The sequence below is a fragment of the Apteryx rowi genome, unplaced genomic scaffold (genome assembly GCF_003343035.1).
Source record: "Apteryx rowi isolate R43461 unplaced genomic scaffold, aptRow1 scaffold_1073, whole genome shotgun sequence".
Lineage (NCBI taxonomy): Eukaryota > Metazoa > Chordata > Aves > Apterygiformes > Apterygidae > Apteryx > Apteryx rowi.
Window position 1 is genome coordinate 38,760 of NW_020447279.1, and position 20,149 is coordinate 58,908.

Here is a 20,149-nt window from a genome sequence, read left to right on the forward strand (position 1 = left end):
AATGATTTAGACTAGTATGGGAAGATACCAGTTAACAGGTATGAGGAAGTGTCCAGATCAAGCAGAACATGTGAAACTTGGCATGACTGGAGAGTTGGAGAAACTGGAGAGCAGCAGGGAAAGAGTCTTCCAGCAATAAAATACATGTCTACTATCAATGCAAAAAAGTTATTACAAAGGTATCCTGAGGAAGTCATAACTAGTAACATGACATTCCTGTTAGTCTGTACAGTAGAAACAGCCACTTGCCTCATTGGATTCCTTTACAAAATAAAGGCCTGAACTCTGTATTACCAAAAGAAAAATAAAAGAAAAAAAAATCTCACAGGCCTAGAGAAAGTGAACTCCATAACAGCCATAGGCCCCTGCTTGTGATGACCAAGACTCAAGACTGGACAGTTCTGTAGAATCTCACTTTTCTGAGGCTCAAGGCCTACCTTGCTCCTTAAAACCATCAGTGTTACTCCCAGCATTGACTATTGTGGCATAGATCCGTTTAGCCATGGACTTCTTGGTCAAAAGAACAACAACAGCAGCTTCAGAGCGACAGTATCCATTTCCTGTGAACAGAGAGAGAAGAACAAGTCCCTAATCTGAAGAGTTCTGCTCAAGCAGCAAAACACTATACAATACAGTCACCTCATTCCTCAGTACTGTTTAAAATTGATTGCTTTAAGAATACGATATAGGCATTTGTTTTAAAAACGTATGCCCTAAAAATGCTGTCTGCTTATCACAAATGATGAATGAAAATTTCCGTCAAGAGATCATGTTATTTCCTTTCCTCAGTGGCAGTGAAATGAGCCACACAGCTTATTCTCCACAGTTAGTTTTCCAGGTTCAATTAAGCACACAACATAGATAACATTCAGGGTATGTCCCAAACGGTGCACCTAAGAACAACTATGACACCAGCTATCTGCTGTTTTACAGGAGTATCAGGTCACAGCCTCAGCAATAAGACTCAAACAACACAGCAATATTTGGTGCTAATGCCTTACCTGAAACATCGAAGGCCTTACAGGTACCATCAGGACTAAGCATACCAAGTTTCATGAACTGCACAGAAGTGTTGGGTTTTAGCAGAAGGTTGACCCCTCCTACCAGGGCTGCGCTACATTGTCCATGACGAATTGCCTTGTAAGCATTTTCCAGTGCGATGAGACTAGAGGAGCAGGCTGTGTCAATAGTCACGCTTGGTCCTTAGGAAACAGGAAGGGCAGAGAGGGAAAGCAAAAAAACCCGAAAAAAAATAACTAACAAAAACTTTCTTTTTACTGTTCATTTTCTAGAGTTGCTTGCTAGAGACTACAGGATTGGGGGGAACATATCCAAAGAAAGCTAATTAAAAGTTGCTACAGAACATTAAAGGTAATCCTGGTACACTGGAATACAAGTATCATCATCTTTGCTTGCTTACCAGATAATAAGAGACAGGAAAGAAGAAGAAGAAGAAGAAGAAGAAGAAGAAGAAGAAGAAGAAGAAGAAAAATAATGCAAACAGCTTGGTTTTAAGGGTACCTTTTTACATTATATCTATCAGTCTTCACCAAAAAAAGAAATTGTATTGTCGCAGGCAGGTCTCATCTACTTCTCTGTTCTCATCAGTAAAATCCCTTCTTCTTCCTGGTGCTAACTTTGCCATGATCGCAATCCCCAGCTGCTCTGCATAGGAATTCCCATCCCTCTACTTTATCTTTTATCTTCAAGGCCACAGGCACTTCTAGTCAATATACCATTTTGGTACTTCCCTCAGTTCTTTTACTTTACTCATCAAAAACAAACAAAACACCTGCCACCTTTTCCCTTTACATTTCTTTCCTTCTAGTCAGTTCGCCTCTGGGGCAAACTTCTACATGACTGGATATCAAGTAACAGTCTAAAGGAAGTTTAAATCAAGATCTGGACCCTTTTCCTGAAGGCTTTCTGCCATCGTCTTCATCTTCTTTCAGATGAATGCCAGCTATGCCCATCAGCAGCAAGCGAGGTACAAAGCCTTACGGTGAACCTCACCACGCTTTTTTTGCTTCCCATTTGCCTCCTCACAACCATTGCGTGCTGTTTTCTTCTCCCAGAAGGGTCTATGTCATCATATCCATCCCACCCCTCTGCAGAAGCTGTGGTACAACCATGCTCAAATTGCAATTACTCATCAGCATTGACGGGTTTTGGGACACTTACCTGTTAAATCATAAAAGTAGGAAATCCTGTTGGCAAACATAGCACGCTGGCAGCCAGTCATGCTGTACCCCAAAAGCTCTTCAGGATCTTGACTAAGGGCTTCAGCAGCTTCTGACCCACTTGCACCAACCCACACACCTGTGTCTGTGCCACGAAGGGTGCCTGGATTAATACCTATGGGAATATTGGAAGGTAGATTATGGCAGACAGACTCAAGATGAAGGGCAAACTGGGGAAATACCAGGTACCTTCTGGCACTAGATCATGAAATACAGCTCCCTACTGTCCCTTTCTGGCAGACCTGTAGCACTGTTCCCTTACCAATAGTTCTCTCTCCATCTCCTTCAATTGCAGGCCTTACAAATCTTACAGTAGAGTCCCTCAGAACTTTGGCATTGGTTTTTTGACCAGAATATATTGCCCTGGGACAGCTTTTCAGCTTAGTTGGGTATTGCTGAAGTCTTGTATAGAAGTGGTACAGATTAGGCAAAATACAAATGCTGATCAGATAAGCTGACTTCCAGTCCAGAGAAAACTAGCAGACAGAAGGGAAGAAAAACGTAGCCCTCAGAATATCACGTGAGCACAAGAATATCTACCTATCCACACTAGAGGCCTCTGGAGTACAAGAATTATTAAGCCCAAAAGCCAACAACCTGGAATAAGAAACAATTATGCTCTGAAAGGCTTTGACTTCCGGCAATCTCTGCTCTTTCTTTTCTGTGCTGCAGGAGTCCTGGACACAAGCAGACTATTCAGGCCTTTGGACTGAAGCTCAGCAGCTGAGCAGCAGGTGTCAATTTGTCAATACTAGTGAGCTGTTTCCAACTTTGTCCTTGTGCTTCTTATGTTCAGATGTGAAACTGATTAAGAACAAACTTTCTGGCTCTGTGGGCGAGTAACTCAAAAGCTCAGGATACTGGCAGTGATGGAGAAAGGAGGCTCCAATTTCGGAGAGCACATGCCCTAGGTAAGCATTTTATGATAGTAGCTCAAACGCCACATATTTTCAATGAATCTGGCCAATGCATAGGATACATCAGGGCATCTGCCATCCTTTTAGACCATGGATGAAAATTCTATTTTGAGTCTTCTTCCATTTCAACTGCAATTATGCCCTCTGCCTTTAAAGGGAAAGAGATCTATTTTGGAATATTATGATAGAGCATGAGCATAAGGACACCAATGTACAAAAGCTCTTCCACTGGTAGCTGTTTAAGTGTTTCTGCAGTACTGGTTGTTCTGTACAAGACAGATTTGCTGGCAATCAGTGTAGATTTCCTAGTTCAAGTTCTAGAGAAAACAGGTGTGTTCTAACTCTCTTACCAGTTCTTTGGTCTCCTCTCTATTGTGATAGCTTTCTCATGTTAGAACTCTCATCACATTGATGCACATCTGCACCTGTCGCACAGAGGCAATATAGCACAATTCTCCCTCTTCAGTCATTCAGCTGCTTACCTCCATCCAAAATAGCTTCATAAGAAACTTCTAACAGCAAGCGAAGTTGAGGATCCATTGTATTAGCTTGTTTGGGATGAACCCCAAAAAAAGAGGCATCAAATTTGCTTATGTCCTTGAGCTTTCCATTTCTCTTGGGCAGTCCATAAATTCCTGAGAAGAAAAATTCAACATTGTGTCACAGATTACATATTCTTTGAAGCAGTTACTAGCTGGGGGTGGTGGTAGGGGAAGTAGTGCAGCATGACCACAGCTGATTCTTGATTACACATGAAACCTCATTTCCATATTGCAGCACCCAGGGTGCTATGAGAACACCTAGCATTCCATCTCTGTAGATCCCATATGGGAATTAGACAGCTGCGTTAACAAAAAGGATTGCGATTTGTAAGACTTTCCAGGATATGGCAGCAAAATGCATCTATTTGCCTGTAAGTATTTGTGCTTTGGCAAGTTGTGCCAAGCACATACACAGACCGAATCAGTGGTTCCAGTCAGTCACCAGTTAGAAGAAAAACAAAAGCTACTTTTCACTTTCACAAATCACGAGCTTTGAATTAGATAGACATGGGCCGAATATTTCAAAGAGAGAATCAAACAGAAAAGAACATTGTAAAAAGCCATAAATCATGGGACTGCAGTCCCTCTGCTACTTCTGAACCTATAAAACTGACAGATGAGTCTTATTACCACAGCTGTCAACAGCAGGTCCAAGATTCATGATGCTGTTGTGTTAAAGCTGCTCTGTTAAAAGTGTTCTTTTTTTTCCTGTAAATAAGCTACATAGAACTTATTAGTTACTATTGCATGAGAAATGCCATTATAAAATGGATTACATAAGACTTTTATAGAACTGTTCTGTTCCTGAATCTCTTGGTGTCTGTATCAGAAGTAAATTTAAAAACTCTGGCAGGGTTTCCCCATTTGATAAAACCTTTCACTTCATAGGATAGTTCATCTGAAAAGCTCAGAATTCAAGGCTCCAAAAGGAGAGACAATGAGTGCTCACCTGGTTTCCACCTCCGATCATCCTCTGTGACCATATCAACTCCATTAAGTAGGTTCTCCCAGAACTCTTGCAAGTTCTCCGATTCTGGTAATTTTCCTGCTATGCCTGCAATCACCACGTCCTCCATCTCTTAACTTCTCCCTGTTGCTGAGATCCAGAAAGCAGTAAGACTAGTAAGCTTTCACACAGAGGAGACTACATGTGTCTCTAGTCTTCCTGACGTGTTGTGACAAACAAGCGTGTTTGCAGGAGAAACACCCACACAGGAACAGTCCATGGAGCCTCTAGTACAAAGAGATATCCTACCTAATCAAATTGACAATAAGATTTGCGGGGACAATGGAGACAAGAAAACTGATTCTAAAGGAGCGCTGGGCTCTGAAAACCACCACTTTCTATAAGACAACTAGAGAATGAACAGGTCTAGCTTTACCAGATGCAGGGCCTCTGTGAAGCCTGTAGAGAAGAAAGATTAATATGCTGGAGCAGAGGTGGGTGGGGAAATTAAGAAATACATATAGTAAAATATATAATTACAAGGCAAACCTAACAGGCAGCAAAACAAGTTCTACAATCATTCCAAAGTTAAATACTAACTTCAGAATCAAGAATCAGAGACTTTTTTTTTGTAAACAAAGTGCAGAGATGACAATACATTTTAGCTTCATTCTAAATACCTGAAACAAGAAACAAGTTTTACGTATAAGGTGTTACCCAAAACACAGAACCCTGCACTGGCACAGTTAGAGGACTGGGCATGGGGAACTGAGCCCATGGGTAGAGGGTGGTGCTTTAAAACACAAGTCAGCAGAATAGATCTGTATTCCAGTTGGGGCGGGGGCAGAATCCTAGCTGTTGTCCCAAAGAATTTGTATTCTAAAGACCCCAACCTCAAATTACACAGAGAGCACCATGCCTGCATGAGGCAGCATGGAAGGCTATCCATAGAAGTCACAACATCAAATGAGAGCTCGTATATTACAGTCAACACACTTATTTAAATTCTCTTTGTATTACACTGAAAAAATTATTAGCAACTAAGTAGAGAGACAGCAAGTTAATCTGATGTTCCAGTTAAGGTCAAGTTACAGTTTGCAGACCCTAAGCAGGCAAGTTCAAGGAAAAAGTACAAATAAAAGTGGCTGCATGAACAGAGGGCAAGAGGTGGGTAGTAAGCTTTCATAGCACTTCCTTAAATAATTTTTTCTGATGGTAGAGGCAAAATATTCTCTTGGGTTAATGTGTGGGATTTTAACAATTAAAAAAAGTCACAGTGAAAATTAGGTGTTTAAATAGTTTGAAGTCTGTCTTAATGACTTTGAAGACTGTTACGTACAACCTAAGTTTAATCTCCATCACAGATTATGCACCATAGTGTCATGCAGGCACTTTGCAGAATACTACTGGTGCTCAATCATCTTTCCAGCACAAAACAGCACCAATGGGTAATCTCAGACGATCCTTTGCATAACAGTTTTCCCAGCCCAATAAATTTCATCTAGCAATGGAATCATATCCTCTTTTTCTTGTGATGATTTATCTGTGGGGAAAAAACAAACAAACAAACAAAAAAACGCACACTCAGAAAGTCAAGGTAAAAGGTTGCTCGCCTTATGGTTCTGCATCCTCCTTCAGAAATTCTTGATGCTTCTGAGCAAGAAATAGGCCTCTCTTCCATCCATACACTGCACAGGCATAACACCTTCCTGTGACTGAAAGGGGCTGGGGCACGGGTGTGTGCGTGTGTGTAGGAGAAGCAAAGTCCTTTGGTTTGCAAGGCTTTTGCTGAGGTGTAGCCCAGACACCACACAATACCACAGACCTCGCCTGATTTCTTTTACCCTTCTTGCCTTCAGTAGTTATCTTTACTTAGATCTGTGGAGTGACTGCAGAATTATGCAATGTGTAATACTCAGAAGTAGAAGAGATGATTACCTCATCCAGTCCATTCTTTCTGGGAGCAAAAACAGAATTGCTCCCAAAAGGATATCTTGGATTTCTCAGCCTCATATTAAATACTTCAGACAACAGAACCACAGAATCACAGAACAGTTGAGGTCTGTTGACCTCCGGAGATCATCTAGTCCAACTCCCCTCCTCAAACAGGGTCACCTTGAGCAGGTTGCCCAGGACCCTGTCCAGACAGCTTTTGGAGACTCCACAACCTCTCTGGGCAACCTGTTCCAGTGCACTCTGTCCCTTCATCCAGGTCGCTGATGAATAAGTTGAACAATACTGGACCCACTACTGACCCCTGGGAGAAACTGCTAGCCACAGGCCTCCAACTAGACTTTGCACCACTGACCACAACCCTCTGAGCTCTGCCGTTCAGCCAGTTTTCAGTCCACCTCACTGTCTGCTCATCTTGCCCATACTTCATCAGCTTGCTTATGAGGATGTTATGGGAGACAGTAGCAAAAGCCTTCCTGAAGTCAAGGGAGACAACAGCCACTGTTCTCCCCTCATCTATCCAGCCAGCCATTCCATCGTAGAAGGCTATCAGGTTGGTTAAGCATGATTTCCCCTTTGTGAATCCATCCAGAAGCTCCTCTGGGGTAAAATTCTATTCCACTCTGATTGTTCATTTAAATGGGAAACAGTATCACTACTGGTTTTAGTCAGCAAACACTTAAGGATCTTACTGAGAAACTATACCCCAAAACTGAAGTGGGTGGTAACAGGCCCAATCCACTCCACTCTGAGGAGGAACTTTTTGTTTTCTTCTATTCCCAAATCTAGCAGGCCAGTTCTGTTGTTGGCATCACCACTATACCTACAAAATCTGATCAAGGACTGCAACTCTCCCATACTCACAGCAATTCTGTGCTAGGAGCAGAGCAGGAATGAATCTGAGGCATGGAGCTTTCAATCCAAGCATAAGACATAAGATGATAATGTGATTCTGACCAAATTTTATGCCACGGCTCTTTGGCTGGGGGTCTCGAGGGACAGAAATACAAGTTATATTTCAGGGGATTGAAACTTCACTTCTTGGATTGTGTCTTCCCATCCCATATCTCCTACCCTGGAGTATCACAAAAACTCCATCCAGGTATCACCAATCTGGATAAAATATTGTTCTGGGAGAGTAAAGTAATGGAATTTATCAGAAAAGCAATCTCTGCCAACATGTTATGAATGTAGTTGAGCAAGACTGTGTCAAAGGCAAGAGAAAAAATGCTGCAGTAATCAAATCATAGAATAAAGAGAGCCAAGAAGTTAATTTTAGCTGAGTGAATGGGTAAGAAGAGCCACAACCTAAGGATTTTTATACAAAAGGACTCGAAAGATTTAGACTTGACACAAAGAGCTCCAAATGCCTAATCAGAGGTAACATCCAACTTATGGACTGATGTGACAGACACAGTGTAGATGATTTGCTGTGGAAAAGGTGAGCGGGGAAAGGAAAAACCATGAATTCTAAGTCATCCCCGATTAATYAGAGATTAAAGAAGACATTACAGCAACCAATGTCGTCTTCAGTCTTCCTTGGCAGATAGAAAGCAAGTAGACTATTTTAAAGCTCATTGACGTTACTCCAAAATGGTGTATTGTATTATGTTACTATATTAGAGACTCACTTTTTCTGTGGAACACTCTTAGACTACACATGGTATACTGACAGTTTGTAAAATACAGGACATAGCACAGATCAGGAAAGACAATGATTTCTAYAGCTGTATTAGAGATTGGACTACAGCAAATACGCATAAAAAATTGTTCCCATTACATTTGATGAACATGGTGAATAAAAGCAACAGGTCAAAAGAAGGAAACAAGAAAAGATAAAAAGGAACAAACAGGATTCTCACATTTCTTAAGGCTGTATTCTGTTGGATACAACTAGACAGCTAACATTCTTTTCCCTTTGTTTACCCTAAGATTTTATTTTAATTACTGTGAATTCTTCCCAGACAGCTTGCCTTTTTAAACTGTGGGGGGAATCTGAACATACTAGTCCAATAGACACCTCAGTTAAGCATAAATTGCCTCCACACTGGATTTACACAATTTTTTTTTGCAATGATATTGCATTGCTGACTCATTCAGTTTGTCACTTGCAATAATTAACAATCCCTGATGGTATTATTGACTAGTAACCACTTTCATCACTTTATACTTGTGCTCTGGTTATCTGCCTCCCACATTAGCCACTTGACAAGGTTGGTTTGTTTATTGATGCCAGTTCATTTCTTCAATCATATTATACCTTATTAACCATGTTCTCTATGTATGTGATACCTATCAGTTTCATGTGAGCCCAGTGCTATTATCAAGCGTACTTGTAAATTGAAATATTGTTCTTCATTGCATTTAAGACAGTCGTTCATCAGTACCTCACTAATCCAGCACCAATAAAGAATCAAAAAGAGAAGTATTAATCATTGCTTTGCACCATCCCTTGCAGCTGTACAACTATTTTTATAAAAGTTTTATCTGTTTTGTTTCCCTACAAGAATATCCTTGCACCCACTGAAACTGTAAGYTTTTTTTTTTTTTTTTTTGGGGGGGGGGGAAGGCAGAGAGGAAGAAGAGAGGAGACAGGGGAGGAAAGAACTTGAAGACAAAGTTTAACTTCTTCTCCCACTTTTACCTGACTATCCCAATCTCCAAAGACAATAATTTTCTTATGTGCTGCACCTATGCCCACCTGAGCCTCGGTGAGGAAAAAGGGGGGAGGGCTGATGAGACACACATATTTTTGCTGATCATTATAAATTTGAGATGGGGTATTCTTTACTGAGCAGTTCACCAAGAGAAGCACATGGAATCTGTTTGCAAATAAACAAAAACACCCAAACCCTATTTTGCCTGATGCACAGTTCAGCTTTCTAGACAGGGGTACCTTGCTTTTATTTATTTCACTGTTATTTTGATGACTCTATTCATGGTGGGCCAAACTCCTCAAAACCAGCTCTCTGCTACTGGTTCTTGGCAGTCCAAATCTTGACCCGTCTTTGGAGCTCCCATTATCTTAACAGGAAACTTTCATGGGTCTTCCATAGCTTCCCTCAGCACAGATAATGGTTTGCTTTCTTAGTTTAAGTATCACTACATCATAATCCAGGTTTTCCAACCTCTGATTATCCAAATTTGATTTTAATATCAAACCCTGTTTCTAGAATTTGTAATTAAAACTGTTATTACATAGGAAGTTCACTTGTAGAGGAAGCTACAATGTCTATTGGTTAAAAAAAAAAAAAACCTTTACAAAATAAAAGTCAACACAGGACAGTTTTCATTTTTTGAAAGCATTTGACTACTGTCAGTCTGTGTGCTATGGCTTCAGTTTTACAAAGACCTTTTAACTGTCTGTGTTTCAAGACTGGATTTGTCCTATTGACCACACGGGAAGTGAGAAGTGGTGGTGTGTTTTCATATTTAAATAAACTATTCAGTAGGAAACACAGCTTGATTCAAAATGTTATTTAAGGAGGTAAAATTAGATTTTGCTTGTGGCATCAGCACAGCTGTTTGGATTCCCAGATAATTGGAATGGATTGTACAAACTTAAGTCTCCAGGATCACCATATCAGATTTTTAAAAAATATATCTGTAATTCCTTCCATGTAAGGCCATCATCCTCTGAATTCATCCACTAAGTGCAGCCTTTGAAAACACGTTATTATTTTCAACTTGTTTCAAGAAGCTTTAGAAGCTGCAGAAAAAAGTGAACATTTTGCTAAAGTGGCTGAAAGGATTTTTTACTCTTTTTTAAAAGCAAGACATGCTCCAACGCCACCAATATTGTTCTCTGAAGAAGTACTTAAGTTCACAAACTGCTCTGACACAACTTGTTTCAATTTGAGCACATGAATAAGGCTTTTAGCTAGCAAAATCTGCAATTCAGTATTTCAAAAGGCCCTTTGCTGGGGGAAGAAGGTGAAAAGCAAGCTGCAGAAGAGGGACTGACAGAATCACATCATCAAAAAGAGACTGCGCAATCAGTGAGGTTATTATATTCAGGCAACTGGTTTATACTGAAGTGGAAAAGGGGGGGGGTTACTAATATATGCTATACCTTTTTTGAGAAGGTTTCCTAGAATGTATTAAGAAGTCACCCTTAATTACAGAGAAGGCCAAATATCCGCTTACAAGCTTCCATACCCTTCTAGTACTTTTTAACCCATAAAATCTTGGGAGACAAAACAGAGGACCACAGTCTTCCTGCCAGCATGCACCGGGTCATTCAGTCACAGCGCCCGGTGCAGGGCGCCGCTGGCTCCGCGCCGGAGCTGCGCGGCGCGGGGCCGCCGAGGCCGCGCCGCGCCGCGGCCCCGCGGGGCCGCCCGGCCCGGCCCCGCGCTGCGCGGCGGGAAGGCGGTGTGCCGCGCGGCGGGAAGGCGGCGTGCCGAGGCTTGGGAGAAGTCGAAGGACTCCGTGTCGCTCACCACGTGAGGCCTGCCATCAGCGGCGCCCCAGGCTGCGCCGGGCAGCATCTCTGCGCTGCCCTCGGCGCGCCTCTCCGCGCCGACCAGCGGCGGCGGGGGGTCGCGGCGGCGGGGGGTCGCGGCGGCGGGGCCCCCGCCCGCCTGCTCGCCGCCAAGATGGCCGAGCGCCGGCGCCACAATACAGCGGCTCGGCCCCCCCCGCCGCGCCACCTCGCCGGCCGGGAAAACCGGAGGCTCCGGCTCGGTGACCGCGCCTCGGGGCTCTCGGGCAGTGGGGACTCTCCTCGGCACAGCTGCGCTGGGCCACGGAAGCACAGCCACGGGAAGGGGAAGGGCAGCCCCTGGCAACAGGGGTGCGGCGAGCACAAGGCCGGGGCGCAGAACCTGCTCGTTGTGCGGGCCGGGGCCGCGCGGACCCCCCCTCCCGCCCCGCCAGCCGAAATCCTCGCACAGCCTCGTCACGGAGCCCCGCCGCGGCGGAGGCGGCACGATGGAGCCTCCCCGGCGCGGGTGCTGGGGTGCGGCACCCGCCGAGGCGGGGGCGGCGGGCGCCGCTCTTCCGCCCGCGCCGCGGCCACAGCTGCAGCCGCTGCCCCGCGGTACCTGTGCAGGTGCGGAAGGCTTCGTGCCGGTAGGACCCTGGCGTCAGCTCAGTGCCGGGACCGGGCTACTGCGGGGTGGGCTCTCCGTGCGGATTCGGGCGCTGCAACGGCCGGTGCCGGGCTACAGGCTGCGCACCAGCCGCTGCTCCGCGCTCTCCTCACTGTCTCCCTCTAGCTCCCACCTCTATTTAAGCAGCCGCCACCTCCGGCGGCCACGCCACATGGGCTGACAGTTTACTCCTTGGCGCAGTCCAATGAGAGACGGGGCAGGGCCACCCGGAGCCGGCCCTGGGGTGATGCCAACCCCCTGCCCGCCGGAGCCGCTCCACGGGAGGAGGGGACACATACCCGGTCCTCGGCCCTGGCCGGGCCGGGGCGGACCCAGGCGCGCTCCCGTGCCCGCGGCACCGCGCCAAGCTCCCGCGCCCCGCCCCCGAGCCAGAGGCTGTGAGAGGCTGGGCCCAGCGGGTGGTACCTAGCTTCGCCCGGGCCCGCCGCGGCGGCCGCCGGCCTGGCCAGGAGCAAGGCAGCGCCGGCCCCTTGCAGCCGCGGGCCCCCCTTTGGCCGGCCCCCCGTCGGGTGTGCACACCGTATGACTACTAGTACGCCAGCGCTGGCACCGTGGCCGCAGCGAGGCGTGTGGAGGCTGCCCGACGGCAGGGCGCCGGGCCGCGAGAGGCCGGACTTGCGCAGCGTCCACGCGGGCTCGCGGCGCACAAAGAAGGGGGCGCTCCCTGTGGACGCTCAGTCACGGGCCGGCGCCCAATCCAGAGGCGGGGGCGTGTGAGCGGGGACGCGGCCTGGCCAATCGCGAGGCCCGTGTGGGTGTTGCTAGGCGATAAGGCGATGTGGTGACCGCTGAGGGGCGGCCGCGGGGCCGCCGGCGAGCGAAGCAGTACCCGCGCGTCGCCGGCGGTCGTTCACCCCGGCGGAGCGCGGCTCCGGGGTTACCACAGGGCAGGCGGGCACGCCGGCCGGGGATGCGTTGCCCCGTGCCCGGGCCCGTCGCTCCGCCGTGACTAGCGGCAGACTGGCGGAGCGGGCTTGAAGCGGGGAGGTGGGCCGCGGCAGAGGCGGGCCGCCCGGGCTTCCGCCGCCGCTGGGCGACCCCCGCTCCCTGTCGTGCCGCGGGGGTCCACCTCTGGCGTTTTCACCTTTTAAAAGCAGAAAAAGTGAAAGTAGTATAAGATACGGCGAAGGGTATCTTTTATCCACTTTCTCCGTATCTTGTACTACTTATATTAAAGCAAAATACTAAACAAGAAATTTATATGAAACTTCGTTTGAAGGACTGTTTTTGTGATGGAGTGGTTGTCGCTCCTGCCTTTCAGTTGGCAAATTTAGGCCGCAATGCCAGGCTGCAGGGAGCATTCATATCTCGATCAGAGGTCCCATCTAGATTAGTGCTTGGCACTACTGCCAAAGATACACCAAAGCACCACTGGTTCGAAATACAGCCAGATTATGACGTTCTATGAGCAGAACTTTTGCCTTTATCCATATATCCCCAATACAACTTTTTTTTTTTTTAACCCTCTGCTAACAACAACCAGCAGTGCACCTTTAATCTTTGTTTTAGCTTTTGAGTGATCTGTGAACAGCTGGAATTCTCTTTTTTATAGGCTCTCCTTTCTTTGTACAGTTCAATAGCATTCACAGTACCATCTCATCACTGTTTTCTTTCCCACTTGTTTTTTTAAGAATCAACATCCAATTTGTTGAGTATTTTGTTCATAAAATATGTGAATTTTCTCCCTATATTTAGTAAGTACAAAATTAGCATAACCTTTCCATACAGGATCCAAGCAATACATTTATGTAATTTATTATTATGCATGTTTTGTTAACTTTCAGCATACTTATGCTATGTTCTTATAGTTACTGTAAAACAAATGTACAGTGATTGAACTCTTATTTTTTTCTACCACAAGGAAAAAAAAATGAAACAATCAACAGCTGTCTTCTTCCTTTACCTACAGCTGCCTTAAGGAAACCTGTTTCTCAGGGAAACTGAATAAATTAAAGTTGCCTTCCTGGCAAGAGGTCTGCATGACTGGGCACGCCAGCTGAAACACTAAAAAACAACCCCCCCCCAAACCAAACACAAAGACATTTCTGAAGGCTGCAGCCCAGGAGTTTATATCCATGATATAAGAAATACAGAGTAGCATTTTTCAAGCTCAGATGCGGTATTACCAAGATTATGGAACAAACTGCTCCTTTTCTAATGAGTCGACACTGCTTTTAATGCAACAACTGTAAATGCACAGAATCTCATTGCACTGAAATACTCAGCATCTCCACAGTTCAATAAAAAATATGGAATCAGAAATAAAAAAAGTTACTTTACAAGATAACCTGCAGTTAATATCAACTTTGGAATATACACATTGTGCTCTAGAAATATCCAATGAGAGCTGTAATTGTGGTGTGATCTCAGCCAAAATTCCTGTGCTTGTTAGAAACCACTATGCTTTGAGCTGCAGAAAGAGCTCATTCAGGGCCTGGTTCAAGGGAATGCATCATGTTGTTCTGGCTCATGAACAATATCAAATGTTGAATCCAATGACGGGACTTTCAAGTAATAAAATGATTTAGAAAGAAGCCCACAAGATCTCTCAGGCCTCATATTGGCTTGATAACATCCCAATGAAATTTAATTGCAGATTTAAGCATCTGATTATAATACCATAGCATCTTTATAATAAAGCAAAACATTTTCAACAGGAAGTAGAAAAATAATTTTTCAAGTTGTTCTCAAAATGATTACTACCATATTATCAGATGCTACAGGGACCAGCTGTTTGCAAATACTACCAGGGAAGGAATTCTAAAAAGAAAAGTGCTGCAGAAAAAAAGTGCTGGTGGGTGAGTAGCTGTCTTCCTTCCTTAATCCTGTTTAGATTTTATATATGCTTTCAGCAGTAACAGAGAACTACAGTTCACTTCAGTGATACCACTTGTAATAAAGTTCAATACCAAAATATCTCAAGACAGCTCACTGTTGCTGGAATCTGTGACACAAATACACTGATCACTTGTTTAAATGTCCTGGTGTGGTTCATAACTACGTAGGTATCCCTCATTCCATCACAACTCACTCAAATTTTCTTTTAGCTTCATCTGTTTTAAGACCTACTTCTTACAGTACTTCTGAAAGATTCTAAGTGATCATGTTCTTCACTGCTTTAAACTTTGTACAATCTCTTGTTAAAGAAAAATAGTATTACTGGTGTGATGATAGAATTTTGATTTTATACTCTTTCATGCTCTCTCAACAGGTGGAAACAACTATAGAAGATGAGAAACAATACAAACTCAGGTGTAATCTTTTCAACCCTCTTTCTTTCAAGTGGAAAGATAGCTGCATAGGATTAACGGTTGCATTGTTAATTATAAGAAAACAAGTAGGTTGAGGCATCCCACTTCTAAGCTTAAAACATCTACAGTTTCTCAACAAAATATTTGCTAAAGACCTCCTAGCTTTGCCTAGAGGCAAAAGGATTTACATATGTATTAACTGGGCATTTCTAAATCCATGATGCAAGCAATATTTAACATATATAATTAAAATAAATCAGTATTAACAGTGATCATGATGATCTTATCATGTATGCAGATTAATCCTTTATTTTAGCTTGCAGCATGAAACAGGGTATTTGTTCTCTCTTTTGGCCTCAAACATCCCAACTTTACATATAAAAATGAACACCAAAGTCAATATTTAAATCTGATTAATGGGTTTAAAAATAAATAAATAGCAAGTGCAGACATGAAATTTGCTGCCAACAAAGAAATCAGTCTTTAAGGTTGTAGTTACGGATTTTTGCCACGTTGGAAGAGGTTTTTGGCTTTATGGGATGAGCACAAGACAAATTCCTGGATTTTAACTTCTGCTGAACTTCCAACTTGGTTCCTGTGACTGTCAAATGTGTAGCTGGCATTTCAGCTTTATCCTTGGCTTTGATATTTTGCTGAGATTCTTCAGGCATCTCAGTTGTACGTATAACTTCAAATTCCACTCCTCAAAAAAAGAAATAAAATTACTTCGTAGTTATGCTTGTATTTAATTATAAGACTGGGTAGTTGAGGAAAATTGGTTTACTCTTGTCCTCTAACTATACTGCCTTCATAGTGCCATATTATCAAAGTCTTATATTGGGCAACTGAACCCTTCTACACAAGGGGCATAGAAGGCCTGCCAGGCTGATTAGTAAAAATACAACAGCATCTCCTGCTCCATCCTTGCTTCACCTGTACCCCTTCATCCTCAGTTAGCATCAGACTGCTTAATAGAGGAGGAAGGAAGACAGGAAGGAAGGTCTGGAAGTTCCGGAAGGTCTGTATGACTGTTCAGTTCAAGCACTACTATCTGCTCAGCTGTTTTTAACACCACATTTTACAAGTTCACTCCTCTCTGCCTTCTGAGAGAACATCTGTATCAATCAAAGCAATACCATCACTGAATAACATGATATAGTTAGACCTACTTATTCCCATATTGTGAAATGGTGAAAAATTAGTCATTTGTTGGCTGCAACAGTGAGATCTTCTGTTTCAAAAAATCACCAGCAGCCATGAGAGCTGCAGCAAAATGTTTTAAGAGAAGCATGATCCAAAGGGCTCTAAGGTAGTTCTGTGGGCTTAACCGATAATCTCTGCCAAAACAACATCTTGCTCCCAAGAAGGTACCAGTGGTGAGCTTCCAAAGCTGCTTCATTATCAGAATTCCTTTTTCAGGGCACGGTACTCTAAAGAAATCTTTTTATTTGTCAGGTTTAATAACTGAAAAACAATGAGAAAGCTTAAGGTGCCTGTCATGGAACACTTCAGGGCCTCTACCTTGAACATATTCTATATGGCAGCCCATTGACACCCAGTGAAAGTCTTCTAGGATTTTTAATAGGAATGCCATGTTCTCATCACACAAATGTAAGGATGTCTTGCTAGAGAAACTTTGTAATTATGCTATTACATGAAAAAAAATTAATGTCCAGAAGCTTTACCCCTACCCATCTGCTGTAATGAAAGATCTGGACTTGAGAAGACAGGAAAACATGGGGGGAAGAGGAAGAGACACACTTCTCTCTACCTCCCCCCCCCCCCAAAGTAAAAGCCAACAAACCAACAGATGCAACTGACCCAATCTCATAATTCTAAAAAATTTTCATGTGAGACAATGGAGTACAGGAGAACACAGTTTTAATAAGGGAATGAGGTATAGAGGGAAGAAACTTAGGATGTCCTATTTTGCTCTTGTTGGGTTCTTCTTTCTGTTCACTCTAAACTCCTTCTGACTGTATATTAAAGCTACATTACTACCATTATTATGTGCATTTTTTTAATCTTCTCTCACAGAGGAAGATGTATACAGTGGAACACTTATCTAAAATATTAGTGTGTACTAGGGAGGACTAACTGAAAAAGGAACATCTAAGGCTGGGAATCAAGGAGACTGGTCTTAATACTCACAGGAGTTCACACTGCAGTGTCTCACATCATTCTCTGAAAACACTCTCTCCAGCTAAATGAACTTTAGTCTTATCACAGGTTTCATTAGGTAAGATAAGTGGAATTGGTCAATCACAGTATTCATTGTAAGCTTTAAGTAATGTTTACAGGTGCTTGGCTCCAGCCACTTTATCCTTATTTTTCAAGGCACTCGTATTTTAACCTCAGATTTTCTACAGGAATCCAAAGCAGGCAGCAGAAGTAGGCCTAATGTATTTGTGAAAACATCCACTACAGTATTCTATACTAATTGGAATGTTCTGAGCACAAAAGGCTTCAGTCCCAGGTACAATCCAATCTTGGAGCAAGAGAGTTGCATGAATTGTCAGGATAGGTTACTAGCAGGATAAGATAAATTCTCATAGTCAACAGAACGTGGTAGAAAGTCTGAAAAAAGTTCTATGTGGAAGCTTAGCATCACTCACAAAGGAAATCAAAACCATTCTTGAATTATGGATCGAATTAATCAAATTGAGACTTTATAGCTCTATCCGAAACAGTACACTGTGACTGTACACTTTTCAAAATCACTTTTACGTTCAGGCTTAGTTTGAATCAGTTGTTCACCCACGAGTGTGAAATCTCTGCACTGGGTCAGCTTGATAGCATTTGTTATTACAGGTGGTGAAGGCTCAGTGGACCCTTGTGTCACTTGTATACTATTGATATGAGATCAAGTTGTTCAGCTTGCCACCTAGTGGTTACCTACGGCTGTTGAAGATATGAAAGAAAATTAATGCTTGAGGCCATGGAAGACCTTTGTGTGTCTTTTCTTTCCAGGAAAAAGGACTTCAATCATTACAGTGCATTACCTAGACCCCTGCCACATCAGTCAGATGATAAAGTAGAATTTCATGACAACATCAGCATTTTAGAAAAGTGCAGGAGACTGTGTCTGAAATGACATGGATACAGCTTCAAAAATTATTTTGCTTGAACAGGAACTGCAGCAGAACAGACTCTCTCTCATTTTTGGTCCAATTAAGAGCACTGAGGTCAGGTCCATAAATAACACACAGGCAGTGGTGCTTACTGACAGCCTGTTTTGAAAGATTCTCTCAGTTTTGAGGGGCCTTTTGAATTTGACCAAAGGAATGACTTTCAGAAAAAATGTGGGAGGTCCTAATCTTATAGGTCCAAAGGCAAAATAACCAAGCACTAACAGGCACTCATCACCTGCAACTCTTCCTCTGAAATAGTTATATTTGTTGCTTTTGACTGCAATTATAACTAAAAAGGGCTATAAATTAGTTAGGTGATAGGGAACACCGTCACAAGTATACAAGCATTTTCTATGGATAATGTAAAGCTTTGGACTGTCTGTGTTAATATAGAAATTTAAGACAATGAAACTGCAAAAAGGCAAGGTTAGTCCTATAATATTGTGCTGCAGAAAAAGAATCAACACACAACATTAGAAATGCTATTTAAAACTGAAATACCCTAAGAGAACACTGAATAAGGACCTTCATATGTTACTGTTTCTGCTTGGAACTGTTCACCTGTATGAAGGACCTTCAAAAAAAAAAAAAAAAAAAAAAAGCACACCTAACTTACAAGCTTATTAACTTACATTCAAAGCAACTTTGCTAATAAGAAAGAACTAATAAGACCATAATTAAGAGCCTAAATTGCTTTTGAAAACGCACCTAAGATCTTAGAGTACTGAAATGCTTAACTCATCTTCTATTTGACCTCTGCTGACCACAGTCAGACAGAGATTAACATATGCAGATTTTTTTTTCTTCCCCCCTGCAACTAAAGAGATAGTGGTAGACATGTTGTATGAGCAAAATGAAATTTCCCTGAAATGAAGCTTTCATTTCAAAAACTGGTCCCTAGCTATTTACTTAGGGCTAACAGCACTTCTGAAGGAACACCAACTCAAACAGTTCCTATTCAGGAGAAGAACATTTAAGTGTAGACTATGTAACTAGGAGATTAGTTAATATTTGTGAAACACTTCAAAGATGAAAAGTTTTATTTAACATGGAAGAGAAATCATCAGTCCTTCTCTCACTGGAGCCAGAAGGAAGCAGATCTCTTTCTGTTTGTTAATATTTTACCAGATTCTTTCTCTGGCCAGCTTTTTACCCACATGGATTGCTCTTAGAACTGTCAGTGATGTCAACGCTGTTGAAATTCTGTCTAGTGTGGAAACATTTAAGATAACTTTTGATCCGTAAAGTGTAGAATTTCAGACCACAGGGCTTAGCAAGTAACAGTAACAATAAGAATTATAGTAAAAAAAACTCCTGTACCTAAGTTCAAGTAGTAAACCAGAAAAGTTACTTTGCTTCAAAGCAGCTCGGTCTCTTTCTTCCTTAGCTTACAACATAAACTTAACTTTAATACCCAAAGGACCACAGTCCTGAATAGCTGTGGGGGTGGGGTTTCTCAAAACCTACGTTGGGMCTATCCACCGCAATTGGAGCCCTACTCTGGCATGGAAAATAGGAAGTTTCATCTACTTCAAAAGCGTATTCAGTTTCTTCAAAACAAGTGACTAATTGGGACATTCTTAGCGCAGATATAGTTTGTCTTATGCTCTTATTCCCTCTGCACTGACCCTAGTCTCTGTTGACCCAAGGAGAGACAGCTGATCAGGAGCTTTTCACATGGTAACACAATGCATCAATCACAGTATTGGCTTCAGTCTAAAGGTGATCTTACAGCCAAATTTTAATAGGTGATGTTTGCTTTCTTGTCTTTTTTCTTCAGAAAAATTAAGAGCAAGCAGAAAAATGAGAGCAAGTAAAAACTTTATTAAACTAATCTTGAAGAAAAATAAATTCAATTTTTCTAAATGTTCTAACAAACAAAAATTCCTCTCCTCTCCTCTAACATTTATTCCAAAATCTAAGAAAAGCTCTCTAAACCACAAATGAATAGCGAAACCTTGCAGCCTATACAGAAGCTAAGCACACTGTTGGATAACTGCAATGATTTTTGGAGAAAAGTACACAACTCCCCTGACAAGCAACTTTCTTTCGAGG

General features: G+C 42.8%; 2 protein-coding genes across 4 annotated transcripts in view; both read right to left on the reverse strand.

Moving 5' to 3' along the window:
- FASN (fatty acid synthase) overlaps positions 1-11,806 on the reverse strand; it is a 49,434-nt gene extending 37,628 nt beyond the window's left edge. The window contains exons 1-6 of the mRNA XM_026071115.1: positions 11,644-11,806; positions 4,649-4,795; positions 3,640-3,792; positions 2,182-2,355; positions 1,002-1,202; positions 438-560 (exon numbers count right to left, since the gene is read on the reverse strand). Coding sequence (XP_025926900.1) covers positions 438-560; positions 1,002-1,202; positions 2,182-2,355; positions 3,640-3,792; positions 4,649-4,775 — 778 coding nt within the window. The 5' untranslated portion in view covers positions 4,776-4,795; positions 11,644-11,806. The remainder of the gene's footprint in view (positions 1-437; positions 561-1,001; positions 1,203-2,181; positions 2,356-3,639; positions 3,793-4,648; positions 4,796-11,643) is intronic.
- Positions 11,807-13,844: 2,038 nt separating this feature from the next.
- Positions 13,845-20,149, reverse strand: part of CCDC57 (coiled-coil domain containing 57) — a 51,265-nt gene continuing 44,960 nt past the window's right edge. For all 3 annotated transcript variants that reach the window (XM_026071134.1, XM_026071143.1, XM_026071125.1), the window contains one exon: positions 13,845-15,666. In XM_026071134.1, the coding sequence (XP_025926919.1) occupies positions 15,440-15,666 (227 nt within the window). In that variant the 3' untranslated portion in view covers positions 13,845-15,439. The remainder of the gene's footprint in view (positions 15,667-20,149) is intronic.